We start from the raw sequence: 24,531 nt of genomic DNA, 5'->3' as shown, positions 1-24,531 counted from the left end.
ATACTTCATTTCCTTCTAAAAATAGTCAACCATGTTATGAATACAGTAAATTAAGAACAATTTTCTATACTACTCTCAAGAAGCTTCTATCTTCTATTCTTTTACCCCACTAATAGATCACTACAGGGATAAGAAGGGAAACTGGGCCTAGACTCTTTTAACCAAGTTAATCACCAGCTATTTGCAACCAAAGCCAAGGAGAATTGGAACACTGGTTAGTTTTGAAGATATTAAAATTATCAAATTTTTAGATGTCAAAATGGTACAATTTTCTTTACAGTTGAGATGGTATCTAGGCTTTGCTTAAAAATAATACTGGAAGAAGGTGAAGGGTACAATAGATGAAAAAAAAACTATTGAAGCCCAATGATGTTACATGTGGAAAACAAAAATCTTTAATTCACTTTAACGAAAATGTGGGCTCTTTATTAACTCCAAAGTCAATTTATAAATACATTAATGCATATAACGAAAATACAAAAGAGAATCATAAAAACAAAGATGTGCAGCAAAACTGCCTCCGGGTGAGATTTACATACATTTTATAAAATGAATTAAACTGAACAGAAGGCAAAGTTGTAAATTCTAACCTCAGCTCTCCAAGATTTTGCTATATTAACTCTTGCCAAGTCACTTCAAGGCTAAAGGGTTGTTTTCTGATTTATATAACAGGAACTTGGAGAATTAACCTTTCTCTCAGGATTATGAGGAAGAAGAATGAAAAGTAACAAAAAAGTCTTTCAGAAAAATACTACTAAGTGCTTATATGAAACAACTGGTTCTGATGCTACATTATTTAATTCCAAATGCAAACATTTCTGTACAAATTACTTCTAGTGGAAGACTGTAAAATAACTTACAGAGGACTGCTCATCGTAGGTTTCATGTGGACATCCATAGAAAGCCACAGCAGCCAATTCTGCAGTAGCTCTTTTAGACTCTGAAGAACACTACACTGGGGGAAAAACAAAACAAAACAAAAATCATTCAGCCCTAACTGTTCAGAACTAAGAGACTTAGACTGGGAAGGGACCACGGAGATGATCATATCCAATTCAGAACTCAATAGCTGCTGCTCCAACAGGTTCAGTCTCCAGGAGACAGATGACTGCAAGTATAAGTTTATTTTGACATTTTCTCTATAAGAAACACATCTCAACAGGGCTGCCCCAACTTAGCCTAGAAACAGACTTTTCTCAAGCTACATTTATAACAGTGGTCACTTTGGCAGCATATATACTAAACTACATTTATAACAAACACTACACCATCAAATAAAAACATTATCCTTATTTTCCCTTCTCAGAAATCCTTTGAAGTTGCTACAGTCCTGAGTTCCTCACCCTCTACACATTGTGGTCCACAACTACCCTTTTTGAGGCTTATAAAAATTTATTTTATCTTCTGTGACTTTGGGATACAAACAATTCTAATCATTCCTTTCTCAGGCATTTCCTTGATTTCCCAGAAATTCACATACAAAATATATAGTCATGATAGAAATTTATCCAGGGACTATCCTTAAATTTGAAAACAATACATATATATTCCCAAACCAAATATGGGGAATCTCTCTTAAACAACTTTTAGAAATAATGGCCTAATCATTTAAGTAGTGACAGGGTGCTCAGAGTTCAATTACTATTTGTAGAAACTGACACTTCATATTCAAGTTAGAAATATATGTAAATTGAAAGCATCCCTAGAGTCATCTAAAACAATCTACTATAAAACTTCTCTACCAGAGAATTTTATCATTTGAAAAGATATTCAATATTACAATGTTATACGTGGAAAACAAAAATTTTAAATACCTACCTACCCTACCCCGCTCCCACATTAAAGAAAGGTATGAGGTTTTCAAATTTACAGACTAGGACATGGGTTTTTAAAACAAAGAGGCCAAGAAGGACACTTATATAATACATGCGAATGTTTTCTATTTATCTTCCCCCATTTAATCTCTGCCTGACCTACCCTACTGTTAATACATACTACTTCTGAAGCACCTCCATTCCATTTTGAGACTGTTCTACCTGTAATATAATACTACCCTCTATCTAATTCTGCATTGTGTAGCCATTCAGAAATTTTCTTCTTCCATGTGATAGTCATTCAAATATTAGAAGGGAACCATAAAATCTTAAGACTTCCTTCAGACAAAATGTCCCTAATTCTTGGAAGTTAAGGATGTAGTTAAGTAAGAGAACACTTGCTTACCATGCATGAGGCCCTGAGTTCCATTTCCAGAACAGTAAAGGAAAAAAACTCCCCATTTCCTTCTAGTTCCTTTACTATCTCAAACTAGAAAGTTTGAAATCAGTTTCTGTCCTTCATGCTTGATCTCTAGCTACCGCATCTTATCAATTTTTCCTTCAAAATGTCCAACTTATTTCCTTCCAAATTCCACTACAAACCAATCCTTCAAAGCTCTGGGGTCACTTTATCCTCCTAGCTATCTCTCATACTCTAGTCTCTTCTCCCAATCCCAGTTCTTTCCATGGCTGCTACCCTTGTAAAGCACTCCATCCATTACATCCTTCTTTCCAAGAACCTGCAGTGTATAACACTTTAGCAAAGGAATAGTATATAAGAGGTCATAAAAATGTTCAATCCCTCTCTTTTCATCTGGTAATCTCACTCCTGGAAATGTATGCCAAGAGAATAGTTTAAGAAAAAAATCATTATTATGAAGTTACTCAAGAAAATTGTTCCTACAACAGAAACAAATTAGAAATAACAATAAATGATTAAATTATGGTACTAGGATTATGGTGCCAACTATTAAAAATATTGTGAAGAGTGTGGAAACATGGAAATTGTCATGAAAATTTTGTATTGATATTTTAATTGTTAATTATATTTGCAACTATACAGAAAAATGGTAAATCACTGAGGACAAAAACCTACACAATTAACATTCCAAAGCAAAAGTAGCAATGATATGGGGCTTTTTCCATGCAAAATTCTATAATGAAAAAAAACTGATGACAGGTACAACCTACCAGGCATAAACAGAGTACTAAAAATGAGTAAATAATATATTTTTATACTACTTATTAGAGTAAGGAGGGTAAACTATATGACTCATTACTACAAAGTTTCATAAATTAATTGAATTTCTAGCTAATTCTACCATAATTTACTTTCTTGTTGTCCTTTGACACTTCCTAAAATGTAAGCCCCTTTGTTCACCTATCCTTTCTTATACAGTACTGTACTTCTCTGTGCTTCCTGTCTCCTTTCTTTTTTCCCATTAAGTTTATTGGTACATTTTTGGTATAAAATAGTTACATTCATCATTGGGATCTTGTACCTTTACATGAGTCTCTTGGTTCTTATTTTTTCCCCTTCCCTTGCCCTCCCTTCCCTATTTGCAAAGATCTTGTTTCCATTTTTTTCCTTTTTTCATATTTTCCCTTTCCCTTTTTTCCCTTCCCCTACCCCTCCCAATTCCCCTGCTCTTTTAGACCTTTTCTTCCTGTTACACAATACCTGTTACACATTTTTAAAATTACAATATTAAGATCTAGGAGACATTACCACAGATTTTACAGAATTTAAAAGGATATAGAAAGCATATTACAAAAATCTGTTTTGAAATAAATTTGACAACATCTAAGAAGTACCTTCGAAGACAAATTAATGAAACTAACTCTGGAGGAAATATAAAATTTGAATAGCACCTATTAAAGAAAGTAAATTCCTAGCTTGAAAACTTGCCTATATGACAACAGCAGGCTCATAAACATTTTAACTGATAAATTATATCAAACAATTAAAGCAGAAAAAAGAAGGAACACTTCTCCCCTCATTTTAGGAACTCAACATTGTGCTAATCCTAAAATTGGATAAAGATAATAGAAGAAAAAAGTATGAACATAGATAGAAATTTGTTTTACAAACTATTGGAAGTCAGATCTGGCAGGATGTAGAAAGTGGTTTTATTATAGGGATGGCAGTGTTGGTTCAGCATTGGAAGATCCACCCCCAAAAGTCATCATTTAAACAGAGGAAAGGAAAAAGCCATATGATCCTGTCACTAGTTGGAGAAAAAGTATTGGACTAAATTCTACAGCTGGTCATGGTAAAAGCTATCAGGAGACTATAAGTAGAACAGAACCTTCTCAACAGATTAAAGACATGTACTCCATACTTCCAGCGAGAATGTCTTAAATGAATGAAGATACAATGCTTTCTCCTTAAGGTGGGGAACAAGGGCAGATATGCTTACTCTTTATCTGTCCATTAAACTTTGAAACCTAGGCCCCACCAAAATAGTCTGGCAATAAAATGACACAACTAGGATAGGATTGGCACAGAAGAAGCAAAATCTTTATATGTAGATGAAATGATCATCTACAGAGAAAATACTAAGAAATCTGTAGGAGCCCCTAGAACTTGTATTTGAATTTAGCAGGATTAGAAAACACAAGGTATATATAAAAATTCAGGTCTGTGTATACGTGCTATAAGTGAAGAATTGGATACTGAAATTTAAAAGTTATGTAGGAGTACAAAGGACCTAGAAAAGTTAAAAACAAAAACAGTGTTGGAAGACGTTTAGTACCTAATTTTAAGACTTCTTCTAAAGCTACAGTAATCAAGGCAGTGTTGGTGTAAGGAAAGACATATAGATCATTGGAATAAAACAGAGAATCTGGAAATAGAACCACACATATATGGTCCACTGAGTTTTGAAAGATTATTTAACATTAGCATTTTATAGAATTTAAACTCAATTCAAGAGCCGAGGAAGAGATAGTGTTTGCAGCAAATGGCACTAGAACACCTGGTATCCATATATAAAAAATTAACCTCAATACTTTTTTTCCATACATGAAAATAACTTGAAGGGCTCTATGAACCTAAATAAGAAAGCCTAAAAGGATAAAACTTTAAGAAGAAACTATAAGGGAAAATATTTATGAATTCAGGGTAGGCAAGAACTACCTAGGATACAAAAAACATGATGTATAAAAGAAAAAAATTGATAAATTGGATTCCATCAAAATTTAGAACTTTAAATGACATCGTTAAAACGAAAAGTAGTCCTTAAACAGACCATATTTACAATACATATAATCTATGACCAGAATATATAAAGAGTTCTTAGAGCTCATTAATAGGCAACCCAATCAAAATGCAGATGTAAGAAGATGATAACCAGTATAGCACAAGGAATGGTGTGCAACTCTAGAATCAGAAAAATACTAATCAGTACAATAATAAGATTGAATTATACACTCATTAGGGAGATGAAGTTAAAACTTTTAAAAGCCTTGTCATGACTTTTTCTTTTTGTTGGATTCTCCCCCTTTGACTTTAATTTGTCATGCCCAATGGATTCATTCTGCTGGGTTTCCTGGCGTTGTAATCCTCATTGTCTTTTCCTAGGGTATTGTCTAAAATTTTCTGGAGTGCCGGTTTGGTATTCATGAAGTTCCTGAGGTGCTCTTTGTCATGAAAGTATCTTATTTCTCCATCAATTTTGAAAGATAGTTTTGCAGGGTACATCAATCTGGGTTGGAGGCTGTTTTCCTTTACGGCTTGAAATACATCCCTCCAAGCTCTTCTTGCCTTGAGGGTTTGCACTGAGAAGTCTGCTGTGATTCTGATGGGCTTTCCTTTGTATGTGATTTGTTTCTTTTCTCTCACTGCTTGTAGAATTTTGTTCTTCTGTTGGATTTCTGTAATCCTAACTATTATATGCCTATGTGTAGATTTTTTTTGATTAAGGCTATTTGGAGTCCTATATGCCTCACTTATCTGTTTGTCAAGTTCTTTTCCCCTGCTTGGGAAGTTTTCTGCCATCACTTCTGTGAACAGATTTTTATGTCATCTGCACTCTCTCCTCTTTCTTCATTGACTCCAATCAGTCTTATGTTATTCTTCTTTGCATCATCTAGCAGCTGCTGGATTGATTTCTCGTGGTCCCTTACAATTTTAAAGCAATTTTTCTTTTCCTGTTCACTAATTGCAATCTTATCTTCTATATCTGAAATTCTATCCTCACATTGGTTCATTCTGCTGCACAGACTTTCTATGGAGTTTTTAGTCTCTTGGAAATCTGTATGTATCTGTTTTATGGATTCCATTTGTTTCCTATGTTGGGATTACATCATGTTCCTCAGATCCTCTATTTTTTTTATCTGTGTCCTCTCTAGATTAATCATGTCTTGCACCATGAGCAAAATCTTTGCTGTTATCTGAGTAATTATTTCTGATTTCATTTTTCCCAGATCCTCTTTTGTTGCCAATTCAGAGAGTCCACGTGGTTAAGTATCAGATTGTTCCATCTCGTTTCCCTTTGGGGTTGCTGTATGTGATCCAGAAGTCTGTTTTTGAGGCTTGTTTACATGTCTTCTCATTTCCACAAGAGGGCGTGCTTCTGGTGCCCACGCGGCTCACCTTCTCTGCCCTAGGAGCTTGGGATGGCAGCAGGGGAGCTTCCTTCCGGGATCTGGGACCGGCTGAGCTTCTCTGCCCTAGGAGCCTGGGATGGAGGCGGGGAGCTTCCTTCCGGGTGCTGGGACCAGCTGAGCTTCTCTGCCCTCACCCACTGTTTTCTTTCTTTCCTTTCTCTCTTCCCCCACCCCTCTCAGTCTCATATATGTAAATATGCATAAAATGTATACATGTATTAGGCTGGATCCTAAGAAACTGCTAATTGTCAACCGTCTTTGACCTATAAAAACAGCAACTGCTTATGGTAACCTAATGTGTACTGATAAATAGCCCTTTATAACAGTAGAATGAGAGAAGAAATAAAGAAGCTGAGCATCGTGGTACATGCCTGTAATTCCAACACTTTGGGAGGCTGCGAGAGGATTGCAAGTTCAGGCCAAACTTAGGCAACTTAGCAAGATCTGCCTCGAAATCTAAAAAGGGCTAGAGATGTAGCTCAGTGAGAAGACACCTAGCTCAATCCGCAGCACTGTTAAAAAATAACCATTCTTGGCCGGGGATTTACCTCAGTGGTTCCACCGCTTGCCTCACAAGCATAAGGACCCAAGTTCGATTCCCGGTACCAAAAAAAAGAAAAAACAACCATTCTATAAGAAAGTGACTCTTAAACACACTCAGGTAGAACTCCTGGAAGCCACAGTGGTCTTTTTGGAGATTGTCTCCAAATAGTAACACATTTAATTTTATTATGCAAGGTTGGAACAATTTTGTTAGCAGAAAATGACATTATAAATATAGAATATGAATGTCACTGTTGTAATCCCTACTACTCGAGAGGCTAAGACAGGAAGATTGTAACATCAAGGCCAACCTGGTCAACTTAATGTCTCCAATTAAAACATAAAAAGGGCTTGCCGGGAGTTTGGCTCAGTGGTTCCGCTGCCTGCCTTGCAGGCACAGGGTCTTGAGTTCAATCCCCAGTACCAAAAAAAAAAAAAAAGGGGGTAGAGAGCGGGAGATACAGCTTAGTGGTAGAATGACCCTGGTTTCAATCCCTAGAACTGGAAAAAAAGGGGAGGATTCATACACAGGGATTATTCAATAAGTACCTGTGAAATGAATACATGTATCTATAAAAATATAAACACTAAAATAATTATAGTTGCATATTTCCCAGTTTTTTATTAATATGAGCTATGATGAAAATACATGGTGACTATATAAATTAAAAAATTTATTATAGTAAAAAAATATTGCTGTTAATCCCCCTCAGAATACTACCCCTCGCTTAGAACACACTTATCTCATCGTTCTTGCCACTTTCTGAAGCAGTTCTGGAAGTCTTCTTTGATGAGTGTCTTTATAAGGTATGATCAAAACTACCACGAATACTGTTGCCTAGTACCATCCAATGGAAAAGCAGGCTCATAAAGACGTTATGGTGTGCCCTCATTGACCTTATTTACTAGATATAGCATCATGCAACTTCTGGTCTTCCCCAAAGTCAAAATGACCATGAAAATATGTTCTGAATTGATTCAGGACATTAAGTCAACCATGATAATACAACTAAGACATTCATGAAAGAGGACTTCCAGAATTGCTTCAAAAAGTTGCAAGAGACCACAGCCAACATTTTCACCACTGCTAATGCCATTACCAGCACCTCTGCTACTGCCTCTGTGGGACCCTCTGCCTCCTCAGTGTAATCCAGGCCCTCTGTCCCAGAAAAGCCATACTGGGTTTCTCTCCTGTCCTCTGGGGACAGGCACAGGCAGGTGATGGAGGCAGGGGAATGGTATGGTGGGCAGTGGAAGAGCAGGCCAGACCTTGGTGGAGAGGACTGGTGGGGGCTGTGGCCCTGTCAACCAAGCCTTGTTGCTTCCCAGTGATATGCAGCACAAAGCTCTCATAATGGAGAAGCTCAACAGCCAGGGCCTGTTTGACAGCATCTACTGGGACTCTGGCTGATGTGGAAAACAAGCCATATTACTAAAACCTGAAGCAGAATGGATAATTCTGTTAACACATCTGGACATGCAGGAATGGAATAACAAGAACCAATTCCAAAATGGTCTGAGGCAGAGTGTGGTTCAGTCAGGGATGCTCAAGTAGGAGGGAACAGGATTATTTCTCAGGTGGTGGATCCAAAACTAAACCACATCTTCAGACACAGAATAAGCAATTCATGAGGTCTTAGGAGCCCAGAAAAAAGAAGCTGTGCTGGTGCCCTCTCCAGAGCTAAAAGCCAGGACTCTCCAGCTGTATCCCAGGATACTTCCTAAGAACAGGCCTGATGCCTTTTGAGAGCTCCATTTAGTTAATGAATTCCTGTTTCACAGAGTACCACTTCAGTTGGCCAGGATCGCCACTGATTGTAAGATTTCTACCTTGACTTTGGGACAGTGGCAGATTTAATAGGGAGCAAGTTTGGCAGTGAAAGAATTGCCCTGGATTGTGTTACCACTTGGCCAGCCTTTTGAAGGGTGTCACACACAGTAGACGGTATGGTATAAACCATACAGCAACCTGGGGTAGGCCTGAAACAAACTTTTATATTTGAACACAGAGACTGCACGTGGGTTAAAGAGTTTGTGATCTGGGATAAACAGAAGCTATAATGAAAGAACATAATCAGTTCCAAAGGTAGCTTCAAAGAATAAGGACAGAGTTAGTTGGGAGTAGGTACTGTATTTGACAGTGCTTACTTGGTATTCTGTATCAGAGTTACAAACTAGAAGGTACAAGCCATTAGGATCAGGTAGCCTTAAAGTTGTTGTGAATTTCTTGTACATGAATCTTCTAGACAGTTTCCTCTCCTTTGTCAGAGGTGACAAAACATGGAGCCCTAGAGTAAATGAGGAAGCTCAGACATTAGGTATAAGGAAAATCATTTACAGGTTCTCTATCCAGGGCATCTTTCTGTCCTGCAAGGACTAGTGAGAATTAGGTGACGTTCTGTTCTCATGTTTGTGGTTTTTAGAAAAGTGAATGATAAATAAATGGTATAAACGTCATAATAAAGTTATTTGATACTCAAAAAAAGCAAGTGGCAAAAATGATAGGGTAACTGTGTTCAAGGCAAAGGGGAGTATTTTGAGGCTAGAAAAGTGAATGATCAATAAATACCATGTTTTATAATAAAATCATTTGGTACTTAAACAGAGAAGAAAGTGGCAAGAATGATGGGTATGTGTGTTCAAAGGAAGTATTTTGAGAGGGATTAATGGCAATGTGTCTCTGTCATAATTTTTTAATAAATTTAAACATTCACCATATTTTTTGACATACCATGTACACATTTGCCATGTTCATCCATTTTATCATTTGCTACAAGTGGAAACAGTTCAGGAAAACTGTATGTGACAAAATCTTAAAAGCAGAAAATTCTATGCGTTACTTTCAATTAAATAATAAAATACCTCAAAGTCCAAGTCCAAAAGAATCAGAAAACCACTGCTACAGTATCACTTTGGAATTGTATATTACTGCAATAGAACAGTACTTCCCACTGATTCTAGGCAAGGCAGGTTTTATTTATTTACTTATTTTTACCTTGAAATAAATGGTTGATGTAAAGAAGAGCTGTGCTAGATGGTCAAAAAGTAGTGGCTTCACCTCTAGGAATTAAAAATAAAAATTATTCAAAATGCTTTTATTTTATATTACATGACATGAAATGACTCCAGGTCTTCAATGATACATACCAGAGAAGCTACTAAAAGGAATCCAGCTCACAAGCTGAAGGAACTGTGACCGACAACAAAGGCCATCCCAGAGAGGAATGCTCTTATACAGGAAAGCTTCACAGGAATAAAACCCCTCCTGAAACACAAGTTGACAGCAAAACATTACATGGAACTCTTCAGTCATGATTCTTCTCTAGACAATCGGTTTATTTTGTGCTATTAGCTGTTTTACTCTAAGAACAATTTTTGTCACTGATATAACTTCTTTTTTTTTTTTTTTTGTACCGGGGATCGAACTCAGGTCCTTGCGTTTGTGCGGTAGGCACCGAAACCACTGAGCTAAATCCCCAGCCCCATTGATATAACTTAGCCTTGTTTTAGGTGCCAGACTTTCTCATTGAAAAAGACGAGATAATTAGTATTTAGATACATCACCACCTTTATCAATATAGATTTCAGATATCATGGAACATCACCAGTGGCAAAGAAGGTAAAAAGCCAAATAATGGAATATTTTTAAAGATAAATGAAATCTATTATTTTGGAGTACGTACAGTAACTTGAACATTCAGTAAAACATGTATAGTATTATATAAAAGGGACAGAATTTCGTTAAGAGGCCATAGGGCAAATCCAAACTGAGCAACTTCATCTGGAGAGGCCCAAGTGTTTAGGTTTCTTATGCTTCCACCAGAGTAAGGACTCAGAAATTTCCTTCATCTCTTTCAGCTTAAAATACTGATATGTACCAAGATTCTATCTCAGACTTTCTTTCATAACAAAAATTCTCTGGACAATCTCCTTCACATTAGAACTAAAGCCACTACTTTTATGTTTTGGGTGGAAAATATAGTGAGTCACAAGCAATGGATATCAACGAGTTCTTACTTGCATGTTGAGTACCAAATAAACTATGAGTAGGAGGACAAAATTTTTACACCAAAATGTGTTGAAAACCAAATTCAACTAGTTTCGAAGCAAATGAGTACCAAGGAAAGACTGTATTTCTTTTCTCAAAGAATGCCATCTAGCCTTTTAAGCAGGAAACCTGAAAATCAAACTGGAATGCTCCCTTATCTTCTCTACCATCCTATTCCAATTAAATGGCTTCATACCAAACCTCTATTCAACAAACAAAACATCAATTGAACATTTCTTTTGTACTAGGTACCAACAAGTTAAGCATTTGTACATGAAGAAAAGTTAAGACATATTTTCTGTCTTCTGGGAGCTCATAATGTGTGGGGAAAAATGGATGCTGAAAGTGCCATGACAAGGCTAAGGACAGGAAGCAATGGCAACACACAGAACAATGAGCTAGTCCAGATGGGGGTGATGCATGGAGGCTTCTTGATGGCACTGATACTTGAATGACAGCCTAAAGTACAACTCAGTGTTACCCAGGGCAAACAGTCCACTTGCTGGAAAATATCGGACATTCAAAAAATGTTCATTGCTACTAAGAACACAAGTAGTGACTTCATGTGATTGATGTTACTGACTTAATTAATTGAATGCCTTCAATTAGATTTTCAGTTTGTTCTCCTAAATTATAGGTCTTTCCTTTTTAACTACATAATTTAAAATATTCTTTCTTCAAATCCAATGATGTACAGATGAATATCACTCCAACTAAGTTCTATTTAAAATGAGTTTCAAATTGAGCAAATACTGTTTAAAAAAGATGTCAGGTACTAACGAAAAGGCTTTTGATAAACATCTAAATAAATTTTGTTAAAAAGTGAAAAGTGGTGGAGTGTGTAGGAAGCAAATGGAATCTTACTTGTAAGAAGCACTCTGCCCTGATGACGGTGTCCAGGAAGTTGGTAAATTCTTTTCCATGTTCATAATCATTCACCTTATACCAAATACATTCTACAGCAGAAACAGTAAATGTAAAAATCTGGTTGTACAATAAAAACTGTGCAAAATATGATTATCACTACTCTGAAGTGACAAATGGTAAATTTAAAAATCTGTAGGTTTCATACATAATAGCCAGCTCCACAGAAATGTGGAGGTGATAGCAAGATACACCTCAAGAATATGGGAATGCAGAGGAAAGTTTATAGTGAAAAAAACTAGTAAAATACACATATATTGAATGTGATCCTCTTTATTTCACATAGTAATCTAAGAGATGATAAATGCATTAATGAAAAGCTTGAGACTTCCCTAAAGTTCAGTTAGGGTGAGTAGGGCATCATCTACAAGTACTAAGAATTTACTAAATGGAAATCCAATGAACTGTACATCATGTCCTCTCTGAAGAAAAGACTTGCAGAAGAAGGAGAATTAGTCTGGAACTGACTTAAAACACCTGAAGAGTTAGAAGTTGCTTATCCAATAAGGAAATGCTCAATTTGGTCAATAGAAATGCTATCTCTAGAAAAATATACCACCTTGGAGGAATGAAATCATCATCCTTTACTATGGCATGGATGAAAGACTTCTCACTGCCCTTTCCTTTAATTCTGTACATGAAAAATTTTCTAATAACAAATTTGTCTCCCATATATTCTGATAACAGAGAGGAAATATTCCAGTTGGCAAACATGAACATTTTAGTCAGGAGAAAAAGTCACTTCTATTATAAAATAATGTTGACATACTGACTTATACATGAATCTCTTCTGAATTTGGTTAGCATTAACCCAATGATGTTTGCAGATGGCAAGTTTCTGGGTATAGAAGAAAGAAGAGGCCTTGCACCAGAGTAGAGTCATTCAGCAAGTTTGGGTAGCTATTCAGCAGTGCTATCTTAACAACACCCCTCCTTTCTTACTGCCTTAAAATTATAACAGAAGCATTCACACTATAAATATATAACAACAGAGAAATAATTATGGCATAAGAAGACTCGTTTTGAATTTGGCAATCTCATAAAAGAACCCATTTGTAAACTGTCTTGTTCTATTCACATTTATCCAATGTTTTTAAGTGTTAATTCTTACCTTCTTGTAATATTTGACTCAACCAGTGGTAAAGCCTCAGTAAGAGTGACTCATCTCTGACACAGTTAATATAGTGAAGTAGCAGAGAGTTGTTGAGCACCGAGCCCATCTGAGAGGGCAGCTGTAAAGATGGAACAATCACTCAATAGTAAGTATACACGAAAGTGGGTCATGGCACACAGGAAATCATCATATACGAAATATATGACAAAAGTAAAAGTCATGAAGAAAATGCATATAAGTACATGCTCCAGGCACATACCTCCAAGCAATGAATGTTTTTTAAGAGCAGTGGGAAGCTCTGAAGCTGTTCCAGTGGAAGTGATCTATTGCAACTGAGATGATCAGAAAGACTCATTTCCTTTTTTCCCTGTCCTTTAGCGTAGTTACCAGAATTTAGCCTTGGTATAACTGAGTGAGAATTCCATTTCTAAAGAAGAAATAGGACAATATATCAATGAGTTAAACAGACTACAAACTATAAATACAAAAGTAGTTGCTGCCAGGAGCAGTAACACATGCCTATAACCCCAGCTACATGAGAGGCTGAGAGAAAAGGATCACAAATTCAAGGCCAGCCTGGGAAACTTAGTGAGACTCTGTTTCAAAATAAAATGTAAAAACAGCAGGGATGTAGTTCAGTGATAGAGCACTTGACAAGGAAACAAGAGGCTCTGGGTTCAATCTCCATTACTGCAAACAACAAACAACAACAAATAATTGTTAAGGCATTTCAATTAATGGACTCTGAATAGGGTTTGGATAGGATCCTGGGAAATTAAAATATATTTAAATATCTAAAGACTTCACCAACATCTGAATGGTTATTATTTAAATTTAACAAAAGAAAGCCACACAAGTCATTTGGGGGCTTTAGACACTTACTCTTTTTAGAGGATGTAAGTCAGCTGGACTTAATGTCAGTTTTAGAGGCTCAGAAAAAGGTCCGTGGTTTCTAAGTCTCACAGCAAGCACAGCTGAATCCCAAAGATCCTTTGAATTCTTAAAGTAGATCTATAAATTTGAGCATAAAGTATAAGAAAGTAAGTATCCATAAATTGGAGCAACATAAATTAAAAGTCTTTATTACTTGAAGGTATATTCATTATGAAATCATTTATACCCATATAAATAATTTACTGTAGCTAATTCCTAATTAGAAATCAATTAAATACACCAAATAAAATTAACACAAAGTGTGAACCCCTATTAACACTTCCCCAGGGTTATAACACTACATCTTTAAAGAGTAGGCTGTAAATATTTTAGTATTAATCTGTAAATTAACTTTATCAAATGTAATATATTTCAATCTCAATATAACCTATCTCTCCATAATTCCTTACCTTCTTCCTTATAGGCAAAGATACAGAAATCAAAGTAGGAGCAAAAAACTTATACAGCGACAACAAAGCCTGGAGATGAGGTTGCATTCCCTGAAATAAAGTAGAATTTTTCATTTTTGATTATGTGGCCAGTAAGAAACTAAGGAAACAAATACCAAGAAGAAAAAAATAACAATAAACAGACTAAACATATATTCAGACTATTCGCACTGGCAGCATACTCAAGACTCAAAGTTTACTTGTCCTTGATTTAAACATCAAGAAAGTAGGCCTCAAAGGGAAGCCAAGAAAACAGAGCAGAGGAAATATTAATATAATGCCTGATAATCATAAATCCTGGAAAATCAACTAGGAATCTTAAAATAGGTATGCAACAGTCAACCAGCTTGATATAACTAAACAAGTCTTAATGAAAATAGTAGTTTCAAAATGAAATGTTATTTCTAGATATGTGTTTGCTATGGCTGACTATCCAGAGAAAGCATACTGCTAAAGTGAATTCCAAAAAAGTAATCACATTGTTTTATTGGATTAAAATTTTGTTGACTTTAATACTGTACAAAGTAAGGCAGAAAATGGTGCTTACAAATACAGTACAGTATGCATTGCTTAACAACAGGGGTTTTATGAGAAATGCACTGTTAGATGACCTCACCATTGTGTAAACTTTATATAGAATATGCTTATACAAACCTAGATGTATATCCTACTATGCATGTGGGCTATATATGTATTATCCATTACATGACTGTATTCCTATTTTATAACAGCTTCTTACATTTTTAATATATTTTTATTTTTGTTAACACATTATACACATTGAGTTTAGTGTGACACTTCCATACACACATACACTTTACATTAATCAAATCCAATCTCCCTTTATCCACTCCTTGCCATACCTTTCCTAACCTTTATCACTCAGTATCCTATATTCAGTTTACATTTTTTAACTTCCACATATGAAAATATGTGGTAGTTGTCCTTCTGTGTATTACTTACTTAACACAATATTCTCTAGTTTCATCAATTTTGCTGCAAATGACAGCATTACATTTTGCTTCATGGCTTAGTATTCCACTGTGTGTATATACCATATTTTCTTTATCCATTCATCCACTGATAGGCACCAAAGTGGATTTCATGTCTTAACTTATATTATGGTGCCACAATAAACATGGGTGTGCAGTCATCTCCTTAGTATGCTGATTTCATTTCCTTTGGATATACTGCATACCCATAAGTGGGATAGCTGGATCATATGGTAGTTCTACATTTAGTTTTTTGAAGAACTTCCATATTGTTTTCTATAATGGCTATACTAATTTACATTCTCACCATCAGCATAAAATAGTTTCTTTTTTTACAAATCTTCATGAGTGTTTGTTATTTTTAGGGTTTTTTGATAATATTTTAACTGGTATAAGATGGCACTTCACTGTAGCTTTGATTTCCATTTTCCTGATAGCTAATGATATTGAGCATTTTTAATATATACTTGTTGGTCATTTGTAACTGAAACTAAATTTATTAAAATAAAACCAAAATGACAGTTACTATGTTGAAAATATCTGCTGAGTTAGGTCTCCAAAGAAGCTGAGGACTGCAACCAGAGAAAATGAGAGCTAGCAACACACAAAAAAGGCAATCCTTCCTCCCATCATCCTCCCAAACACGAAACACTATATCCTTGCCACATTTTACCCACCACCAATCAATCAGTGTCAGCAAGGAAAGCCCCTAGACCTGGGGAGAGAGGGCAGAACACCACAAACCGTGGGTGGTGCCAAGCCCACTGCCAGGGAGCCACAGATGGCATTCCTGGAAACACTGCAGAAGGGGAGAGACTCAGTGAAGCCAGGCCAGAGTGGACACTTTTCTACTGTTTCCTCCAACACTGGAAAGAGCTGGGACAGTGAAATCCTGCCCACTGTCCCATGTGGGCAAAGGAGACCGTCTGCTAAGCCTTGGGACTGCACCCAGTTACATGTGTTGGCAAGCAGAATTCTTGAGACAGGGACCAGGGACAGATACACCTTAGGGTGAAGGAACAGAAAGAGTTGCCTGGGGCAGAGGCCTTCTGGTGATAGAGGAAGACTGAAGATTTGCCCCACAGCTTGGGGAGAAATGGGAGAGTAGGTGTTGGGCAAACTAATCACATCCTCTTCTTCCCAAATTAATGGAGGCGGTCAAATCTGGGGAAAGAGACAAAAGTCTACAGTTGGCCACACCCCCAAACACAGCTTGAAGCTAGGAGGTGGGTCCAGACAGACTGACAACCCTCACATAGGCAGGCAGTTAAGCACGTCACAGAGAAGAAATCAGCCTGGCTGCCAGAAATCTGACTATGACTAAAGCATGAAGGGAATTGTTTGGACACTGTCTATATGTGACTGAGTCCAGTCCAATTGAATTGAACAGACTGAAGTGGCAGACAACACTTCTTGACAAATAAAGCCAAGATCACATCACTGGGAACCAGAACCTAATTTAACACATCTTAATATCAACAAATTAAAGTCTCTTCACTCTATTTGACCTCAAACTTTAGCACAAATACAATAAAGGCAACAAAATTCCTTTAGAGACTCCCAACTCTCCCAAAGCAGATCCAAAGGGCACCAATTGAGGAAATCAAACACACAGTAGCTGAGCTGTACAAAATGTTAAAAGAGAAAGCAAAGAAACTCGGCAAACTCGTGGTTGATGTAACTAGACAGATAAGTGGAATTAACAAGCAAATTGACCAATGTGGCTAAACAGAAGTCAAACAAAACTAGAAGAGCTTATCAAAACCATCTAAAACATGAATAACAAATTTCCAAAGAAACAGAATCCATGAAAAGGTGCCACACAGAAATCCTGGAGATAAAAAATTCTACTGAAAATATGAACACCAGAAATGACCAATGTAAGGAGAAAGCATCAGAACTCGAGGACAGATAAGAAGCAGAACATGATCTATTCAGAAAAACCTTAAAAGGAACAAGATAGTAAGGAAATTGATCCAACAGCTACTAGATGACACTAAGAAGACTAATCAAGACTAATTGGAGTTAGTGAAAAATTAGAGGGTAGCACTTATGGATTAAAAAAAAAAAATCTCTTTTCAGACATAATAGGAGAAAATGTTCCAAGTATGGGGAAAGAATTCAACATACAGATAAGGAAGACATATAGAATTCCAAAAAATTACAAGGACAAAAGTAGCTCGCTATGACACATCATAGTCAAAATCCCACAAGTCCAACACAAGGACAAAATCTTAAAAGCTATGAGAGAAAAGCAACAAATCACTTATAAAGGAAAACCCTTGAGGATTACAGCAGATTTTAAAACTTAAACATTAATAGCCTGGAGAGCTTGAAGTGTTTAAAGCCTCAAAAGAAAACAACTTTCAACCCAGACTAATATACCTTGTAAGACTCTTTGAAAACTGATGGAGATAAAGGATAATCTACGACAAAGAACACCTTAAGAAATTCATGACAACCAAACCAGCACTCCAAAATATTCTCAAGGATATCCTAGACAGAGACAATGGTGTCAAGGATGCAAAAAAGACAGATGAAATAAATACATTAAGCAGGATAAGCAGTTAAACAAAAATGGAAAAATCAAGGAATCAAAACCAGGAAAATAGTGCAATGATAATAATAAGACAGCAACGTTCAGAAATAGCTCTCAATATATATGGTCTCAACTCCCTAATTAAAAGACACTGATTGGCAGATTGAATTTAAAAAAAATAAAACCCAGAGCCTCCAGCTTGGCTTTGAAGTCAGAACAGTCCCAGGTGGCTGCGCCCTGCTCCAACTGGCTTGCCCCACCCACTTGCATCCACTAGACTGTGAGATACCCCCTGGGCACCCCCACCAGCCACACTAGGAGCCCCACCTGAGCACGGCCAGAGCCCCACCTGCGCCTGCAACAAGAGACTCCCCCCACGCCTCTGGCCTCTCGGCTGTGCAGCTACCTGGTTCCACACTACAGAGGCACGGGGGACATAAAGGCCATTGTCCTGAGCTGCAGAAATGAACAACAGAGAGAGGGCCTGTCTCAGGCTCCCTGATGAAAACTGAAGCCCACTGGAAAAGTGAAAAGAATCTCTGCCATAAAGGCACACCAGACCACCATACTTGGTAAGCTGGAGGGATTATCACCTCCCATTTGAAGCTGGACTATCCTCCGGGGAAAGGCAGCTCTAACCCGTAATAGAATCTTGCAGGGTTTAACCCTGCAGGAGGACTTGGAGCTCAACTTAGGACTTGCAAACAGAAATCTGCCTGAATCTCATGGGTCTGTGACTTGCTTACTAAGACTCATTGACTTAAAACTGCACACTGCTGCCCACATTGTCTATTGTGACAGCAGAAATATACCCTGAAGGAGGCCATTCATTTTTATCTTTTATTTGTTATTTTCAAAATTACCACTATTTTTTTTGGCTCTTAGTTTTGATTTTTTTTCTCCTCTTAAAATTTTTATTTTTCTCTTTATTCTTTTTCTCTTTTCTTTCTCTCTTTCTTTCTCTCTCGCTCACTTGCTGTCCCACATTGTTCTTCATCTCCTTTTGTGTTCCTGTTCTTGCCCTAATTCGGATTTCTTCTTTATTTCTCTTTTCTTTTCTCTCCTTCTCTCGCCTGTGCCCTCTGGCCTCACTGCTAACCTTCCCCTATCCCTCTATCTACCTATTCCTCTTCCCCAACTCCTTCTAACTCCCCATCAAGAAGGGTAAAGTTGGGCCGGGGATTTAGCTCAGTGGTTTTGCCGCCTGCTGCGCGAGCGCAAGGACCTGCATTCGACCCCCGGTACCAAAAAAAAAAAAAAAGGGTAAAGCTGCTATATTGAAGACTTTATTCACTACAAACATATGTTGGATTGGTTCTTGATCTTGATTTAATTCAAACAGTTAAAGGTGATAGGTTAATAACCATTACAAATTATCATTTACTAAAAGGTACTTGATGCTATTGTGTTGCTGATTGTATCACTTAGGCTAAGTTGCTGCGATTGATCTAATCAGTTGTCCTTCCTGGTATAATGAAAATGAGATAGCCTCAGAGCCATTAGAGATTCAAAACCTAAAAACCAGCTATATCTGGAGGACACCTCTGAGAAGCAATCATTCCATAAGGGTTCTAAATAAATCAACAAAGATACTAACAATAAGCAACTTCAAAGTATCAACCCAGGAACCAAACCAAGGGCAGTATCAAAAACAAAAATGAGAAGACATTTAAGTAAGGCACAAACTCAGACTTCCACCCCACAGAAGGCAAATTCAGGGGGAAATGAAGTACAAAAGTCTGACAATCAACCACTTGCAAAACAGATGAAAGAGGCTCTAGAAAAATTCAAAGGAGAAATAATCTCACAGATAACTACAGAGATGGTGAGCAGAGTGAAAGACATGATTAGAAGCTCTAGAACAGAAACAGATAAAAAAATAGATGAGCTCAGAAACATGCTGGAAGCCATGAATACCCAGCATAAGAAAGAAATGGATACCATGAGCATCCAACATTTGAAAGAAATGGAATCCATGAAACAGATTCAAACAGATATTCAGGAGATTAAAAACTCCACTGAAAGCATGCACAGCAGATTAAGAGAATCTGAAGACAGAATATCAGATATAGAAGACAGGATTGTGGCTAAGGACCATGAAAACAGAGATCTCTTCAAAATAGTAAGGGACCACGAGAAATCAATCCAGCAGCTGCTAGATGATGCAAAGAAGAATAACATAAGACTTATAGGAGTCCATGAAAAAAAACAGGAGAAAGTACAATGGACATAAAAAAACTGTTCACAGAAGTAATAGTAAACAACTTCCCAGACAGAGGTGGAGAATTGGACCTACAGATAAGTGAGGCATATAGAACTCCAACCAGCCATGATCCAAAAAATCTGCACATAGACATATAATAGTCAAGATCCCAGAAACCCAACAGAAGAACAAAATCCTACAGGCAGTTAGAGAAAAGAAACAAATCACCTATAAAGGAAAGCCCATCAGAATCACGGCACACTTCTCAACACAAACCCTCAAATCAAGCAGAGCCTGGAGTACTAAAAGAAAATAACTTGCAACCTAGAATGTTGTATCCTGCAAAATTATCTTTCAAAATTGATGGGGAAATTAGATACTTCCACGACAAAGAACACCTGAGAAATTTCATGAACATCAAACGAGCACTCCAAACAATTCTAAGCAATATCCTTGAAAAAGACAATGAAGGTCACAACTCCATGAGGCCCAACAGAGGGAAGCCACCAGGCAAGGTAAGAAACTAAAGGGAAAGCGGGGGAAAAAAAGAAAAAAAAAGAGCCAATAATAGTAAAACATCATGACAAGGATGAGTCAATATCTATCAATTATAACTATCAATGTTAATGGTCTCAATTAACCAATCAAAAGAAATAGACTGACAGAATGATTAAGAAGCAAAATCCAACGATACGCTGTATACAAGAGACACACCTAACTCAAAAAGAAATTCATAGACTGAAAGTAAAAGGATGGAAAACAGTTCTCCACAGCACAGGAACATAGAAAAAAGCAGGGGTAGCAATCTTATTTGCAGACAAAGTAGACTTCAAACCAAAACTAATTAAGAGGAACAAAGATGGTGACTACATCCTTGTGAAGGGGACAATCCAAGAGGAAGAGCTGACAAGTCTAAATATATATGCACCAAATATGAATGCCGCCAACTATACAAAACAAATATTAATGGACATGAAAAATCAAATAAGCACTAATACAATTGTAGTGGGGGACTTCAATACCCCACTATCACAAATAGATCATCTAGACAAAAAATTAATGAAATTTTAGAATTGAACCAAGCTATGGAACAAATGGACTTAATAGATGTTTAGAGTGTTCCACCCCACAAAATCAGAATACACATTCTTTTCAGCTGCACACGGGTCATTCTCCAAAACAGATCACTTGCTAGCTCATAGGACAGGTCTAAGTAAATGTAAAAGAACTTAAGTTACCCCTTGTATATTATCAGACCACAGTGCAATAAAATTTGAGGTCAATAACATAAGAAACTCCCAAAAGCACATGGAAATTGAATAACTCCCTCCTGAACAACCAATGGGTCACAGAGGAAATTGAAGAAATTAGACAGTTTCTACAAGTAAATGATAATGCCAGTACAACATACAGGAATCTATGGGGCACAAGGAAAGCCGTTCTACGTGGGAAATTCATACCAGTTAAGGCCCATATTAGGAAAACAGAGAGAACTCAAATAACCTAATGCAGAACCTCAAGCTCCTAGAAAAAGAAGAGGATAACAAACCCAAAGCTCATACAAGAGAGGAAATTATAAAGATCAGAGCAGAAATCAATGCAATGGAGACTAAGAGAATGATACAAAAAATCAATGAATTAAAGAGTTGGTTTTTCAAAAGGATAAATAAAATTGATAAACCCTTGGCCAAACTTATCAAAAAAAGGACAAAAAAGGCTCAAATCCATGCAAGCAAGAATGAAAAAGGTGAAGTGACAACAGATCCAGTAGAAATCCAGAGGATCATCAATACCTACTTCGAGAACCTGTACTCTAATAAAATGGAAAACACAGAAGAAATAGACAGATTCCTAGATACATATGAATGGCGAAAATTAAATGAAGAAGATATAGAAATTCTAAACACCCCAATTACAATGAGTGAAAATTGAAAATGTAATAAAAAATATACCAACAAAGAAAAGCCCAGGTCTTGATGGCTTCAATGCTGAATTCTACAAGACATTTAAAGAAAAACTATCACCATTACTCTTTAAACTCATCAAGGAAATTGAAAGGGAAGCAAGGCTTCCAAATTCATTCCTGGAAGCAAGTACTACTTTGGTTCCAAAACCAGGGAAAGACCCAACCCAAAAAGAGAACTACAGACCAATCTCCCTAATGAACATAGATGCAAAAATCCTCAACAACATACTGGCAAACAGAATACAAAGGATCATCAAGAAGATCGTACACCCTGACCAAGTTGGATTTATCCCAGGGATGCAAGGATGGTTCAACGTTCATAAATCAATAAATGTAATACACTATATCAAAAGAGTCAAGGACAAAAACCATATGAGCATCTCAATAGATGCAGAAAAGGCATTTGACAAAATCCAACAACCATTCATGATAAAAACTCTCAGAAAATTGGAGTAGAAAGTCTTTATCTCAACTTGATTAAGGTTATCTGTGAAGAAACAACAGCCAACATCATACTAAATGGTCAAAACCTGAAAACTTTCACGCTAAAATCAGGAACAAGACAAGGATGCCCACTATCACCACTCCTGTTCAATAGAGTTCTGGAAACATTAGCCACAGCAATTAGAAAAGAGAAAGACATAAAAGGAATAAAGATAGGAAAGGAAGAAGTGAAACTGTCATTATTTGCTGATGATATGATACTTTACATAGAAGACCCAAAATACTCTGCCAAAAGACTTCTACACCTAATTGACAGATTCAGTAGAGTAGCTGGATATAAGGTCAATACTCAAAAAACAAAAGCCTTCTTATACACAAATAGCACACTCACTGAGAGAGAAATTAGGGAAATAATTCCTTTTACAATAGCATCCAAGGAAAAAGAAATATCTAGGAATCAATCTAACAAAGGAAACAAAAGACCTCTACACTGAAAACTATAGCACTCTGAAAAAAGTAGATCGAGGAGGATATAAGAAAATGGACAGACATCCCTTGTTCTGTGTAGGAAGAACCAATATTGTGAAAATGGCCATACTTCCAAAACTACTAAATGGATTTAATGCAATGCTGATTGAAATTCCAACAATATACTTTACAGAACTAGAGAAAACAATCCAAAAATTCATTTGGAACCAGAAGAGACCTAGAATAGCAAAAGCAATTCTAGGCAACAGAGACATGGCTGGGGGTATCACAAGCCCCAACTTGAAACTATACTACAAAGCTACTGTGATAAAAACAGCATGGTACTGGCAAAGAAACAGACCTGAAGATCAGTGGAATAGATTAGAAGATGCAGAAACAACAACAGATATACTTAGTCACCTCATCTTTGACAAATGAGCCACCCATTCTCATTGGAGGAAAGATAGCCTATTTAATAAATGGTGTTTGAAAAATTGGATTTCAACCTGCCAAAGATTAAAACTAGACCCATACCTATCACCATGCACTTAATTAAGATCAAAGTGGATTAAAGATCTAAATATTAAAACAGAAACATTAAATTTGCTGGAAGATAAGTTAGGTAGAACTCTTGAAGACACAGGCATAGGAAAAGACTTTATGAACAAAACCTCAATAGCATGGGAACTAGCACAAGAATCAACAACTGGGATCTCATCTTATTTAAAAACTTCTGCACTGCAAGAGAAACCACCAACAGAGCTAAGAGACAACCTACAATGTGGGAAAAAATTTTTAGCAGCTGCACCTTAGACAAAGGACTACTATCTAGAATATATAAAGAAATGAAAAAAATTAGACCCCCAAATTCAAAGACCCAATTCAAAAATGGGCTTCTGAAATGAACAGACTTTTCTCAAAGAAGTAAAAGCAGCGAATAAATATATGAAAAAAATGTTCAACATCACTGTTTATTCGAGAGATGCAGATGAAAACAACTCTGAGATTCCACCTCACCTGAGAAAGAATGGCTATTATAAAGAAATTATCCAATAACAAATGCTGGCGTGGGTGTGGCGAGAAAGGAACCCTTCTCCATTGTTGGTGGGAGTGCAGACTGGTGCAACCACTGTAGAAATCAGTATGGAGATACCTCAAAGAACTAGGCTTAGAGGTCCCATTTGACCCAGCTATCCCTCTGCTGGGTATCTTCCCCAAAAAACTAAAAGAATCATACCACAGTGATATATATGCACCCATGTTTATAGCGACATAATTTGTAATAGGTAAAGCTTGGAAACAACTCAAGTGCCCATCAACTGGAGACTGGATAAAGAAGATGTGGGGTTTTTTTATAAAATGGAGTACTACTCAGCCATAAAGAATGAGAAACTAGAGACATTTATAGCTAAATGGATGCATATTGAGGCCATCCTCTTAAGTGAAATAAATAGGACACACGTGTAAATACCGAATAGTTTCT

The 24,531-nt window shown here is 36.8% G+C and overlaps 1 protein-coding gene across 3 annotated transcripts in view; it reads right to left on the bottom strand.

Moving 5' to 3' along the window:
* Positions 1 to 24,531, bottom strand: part of Cenpi (centromere protein I) — a 105,620-nt gene that overhangs the window by 27,800 nt on the left and 53,289 nt on the right. For 2 of the 3 annotated variants that reach the window (XM_013068424.3, XM_087196666.1), the window contains 8 exons: positions 14,398 to 14,487; positions 13,937 to 14,065; positions 13,314 to 13,481; positions 13,052 to 13,172; positions 11,881 to 11,972; positions 10,116 to 10,233; positions 9,964 to 10,028; positions 861 to 955 (listed from right to left, as the gene is read on the bottom strand). In XM_013068424.3, the coding sequence (XP_012923878.2) occupies positions 861 to 955; positions 9,964 to 10,028; positions 10,116 to 10,233; positions 11,881 to 11,972; positions 13,052 to 13,172; positions 13,314 to 13,481; positions 13,937 to 14,065; positions 14,398 to 14,487 (878 nt within the window). Of the gene's footprint in view, positions 1 to 856; positions 956 to 9,963; positions 10,029 to 10,115; positions 10,234 to 11,880; positions 11,973 to 13,051; positions 13,173 to 13,313; positions 13,482 to 13,936; positions 14,066 to 14,397; positions 14,488 to 24,531 lie in introns of those variants that run through there. The other variant, XM_087196667.1, reaches the window with a different exon arrangement.

This window comes from Heterocephalus glaber, unplaced genomic scaffold (assembly GCF_053883595.1).
Source record: "Heterocephalus glaber isolate CG9 unplaced genomic scaffold, H.glaber_assembly_v1.0 deba00001613, whole genome shotgun sequence".
Taxonomy (NCBI): domain Eukaryota; kingdom Metazoa; phylum Chordata; class Mammalia; order Rodentia; family Bathyergidae; genus Heterocephalus; species Heterocephalus glaber.
Note: the sequence above shows the minus strand (reverse complement) of the source record. Positions and strands in the feature narration are given on the sequence as shown.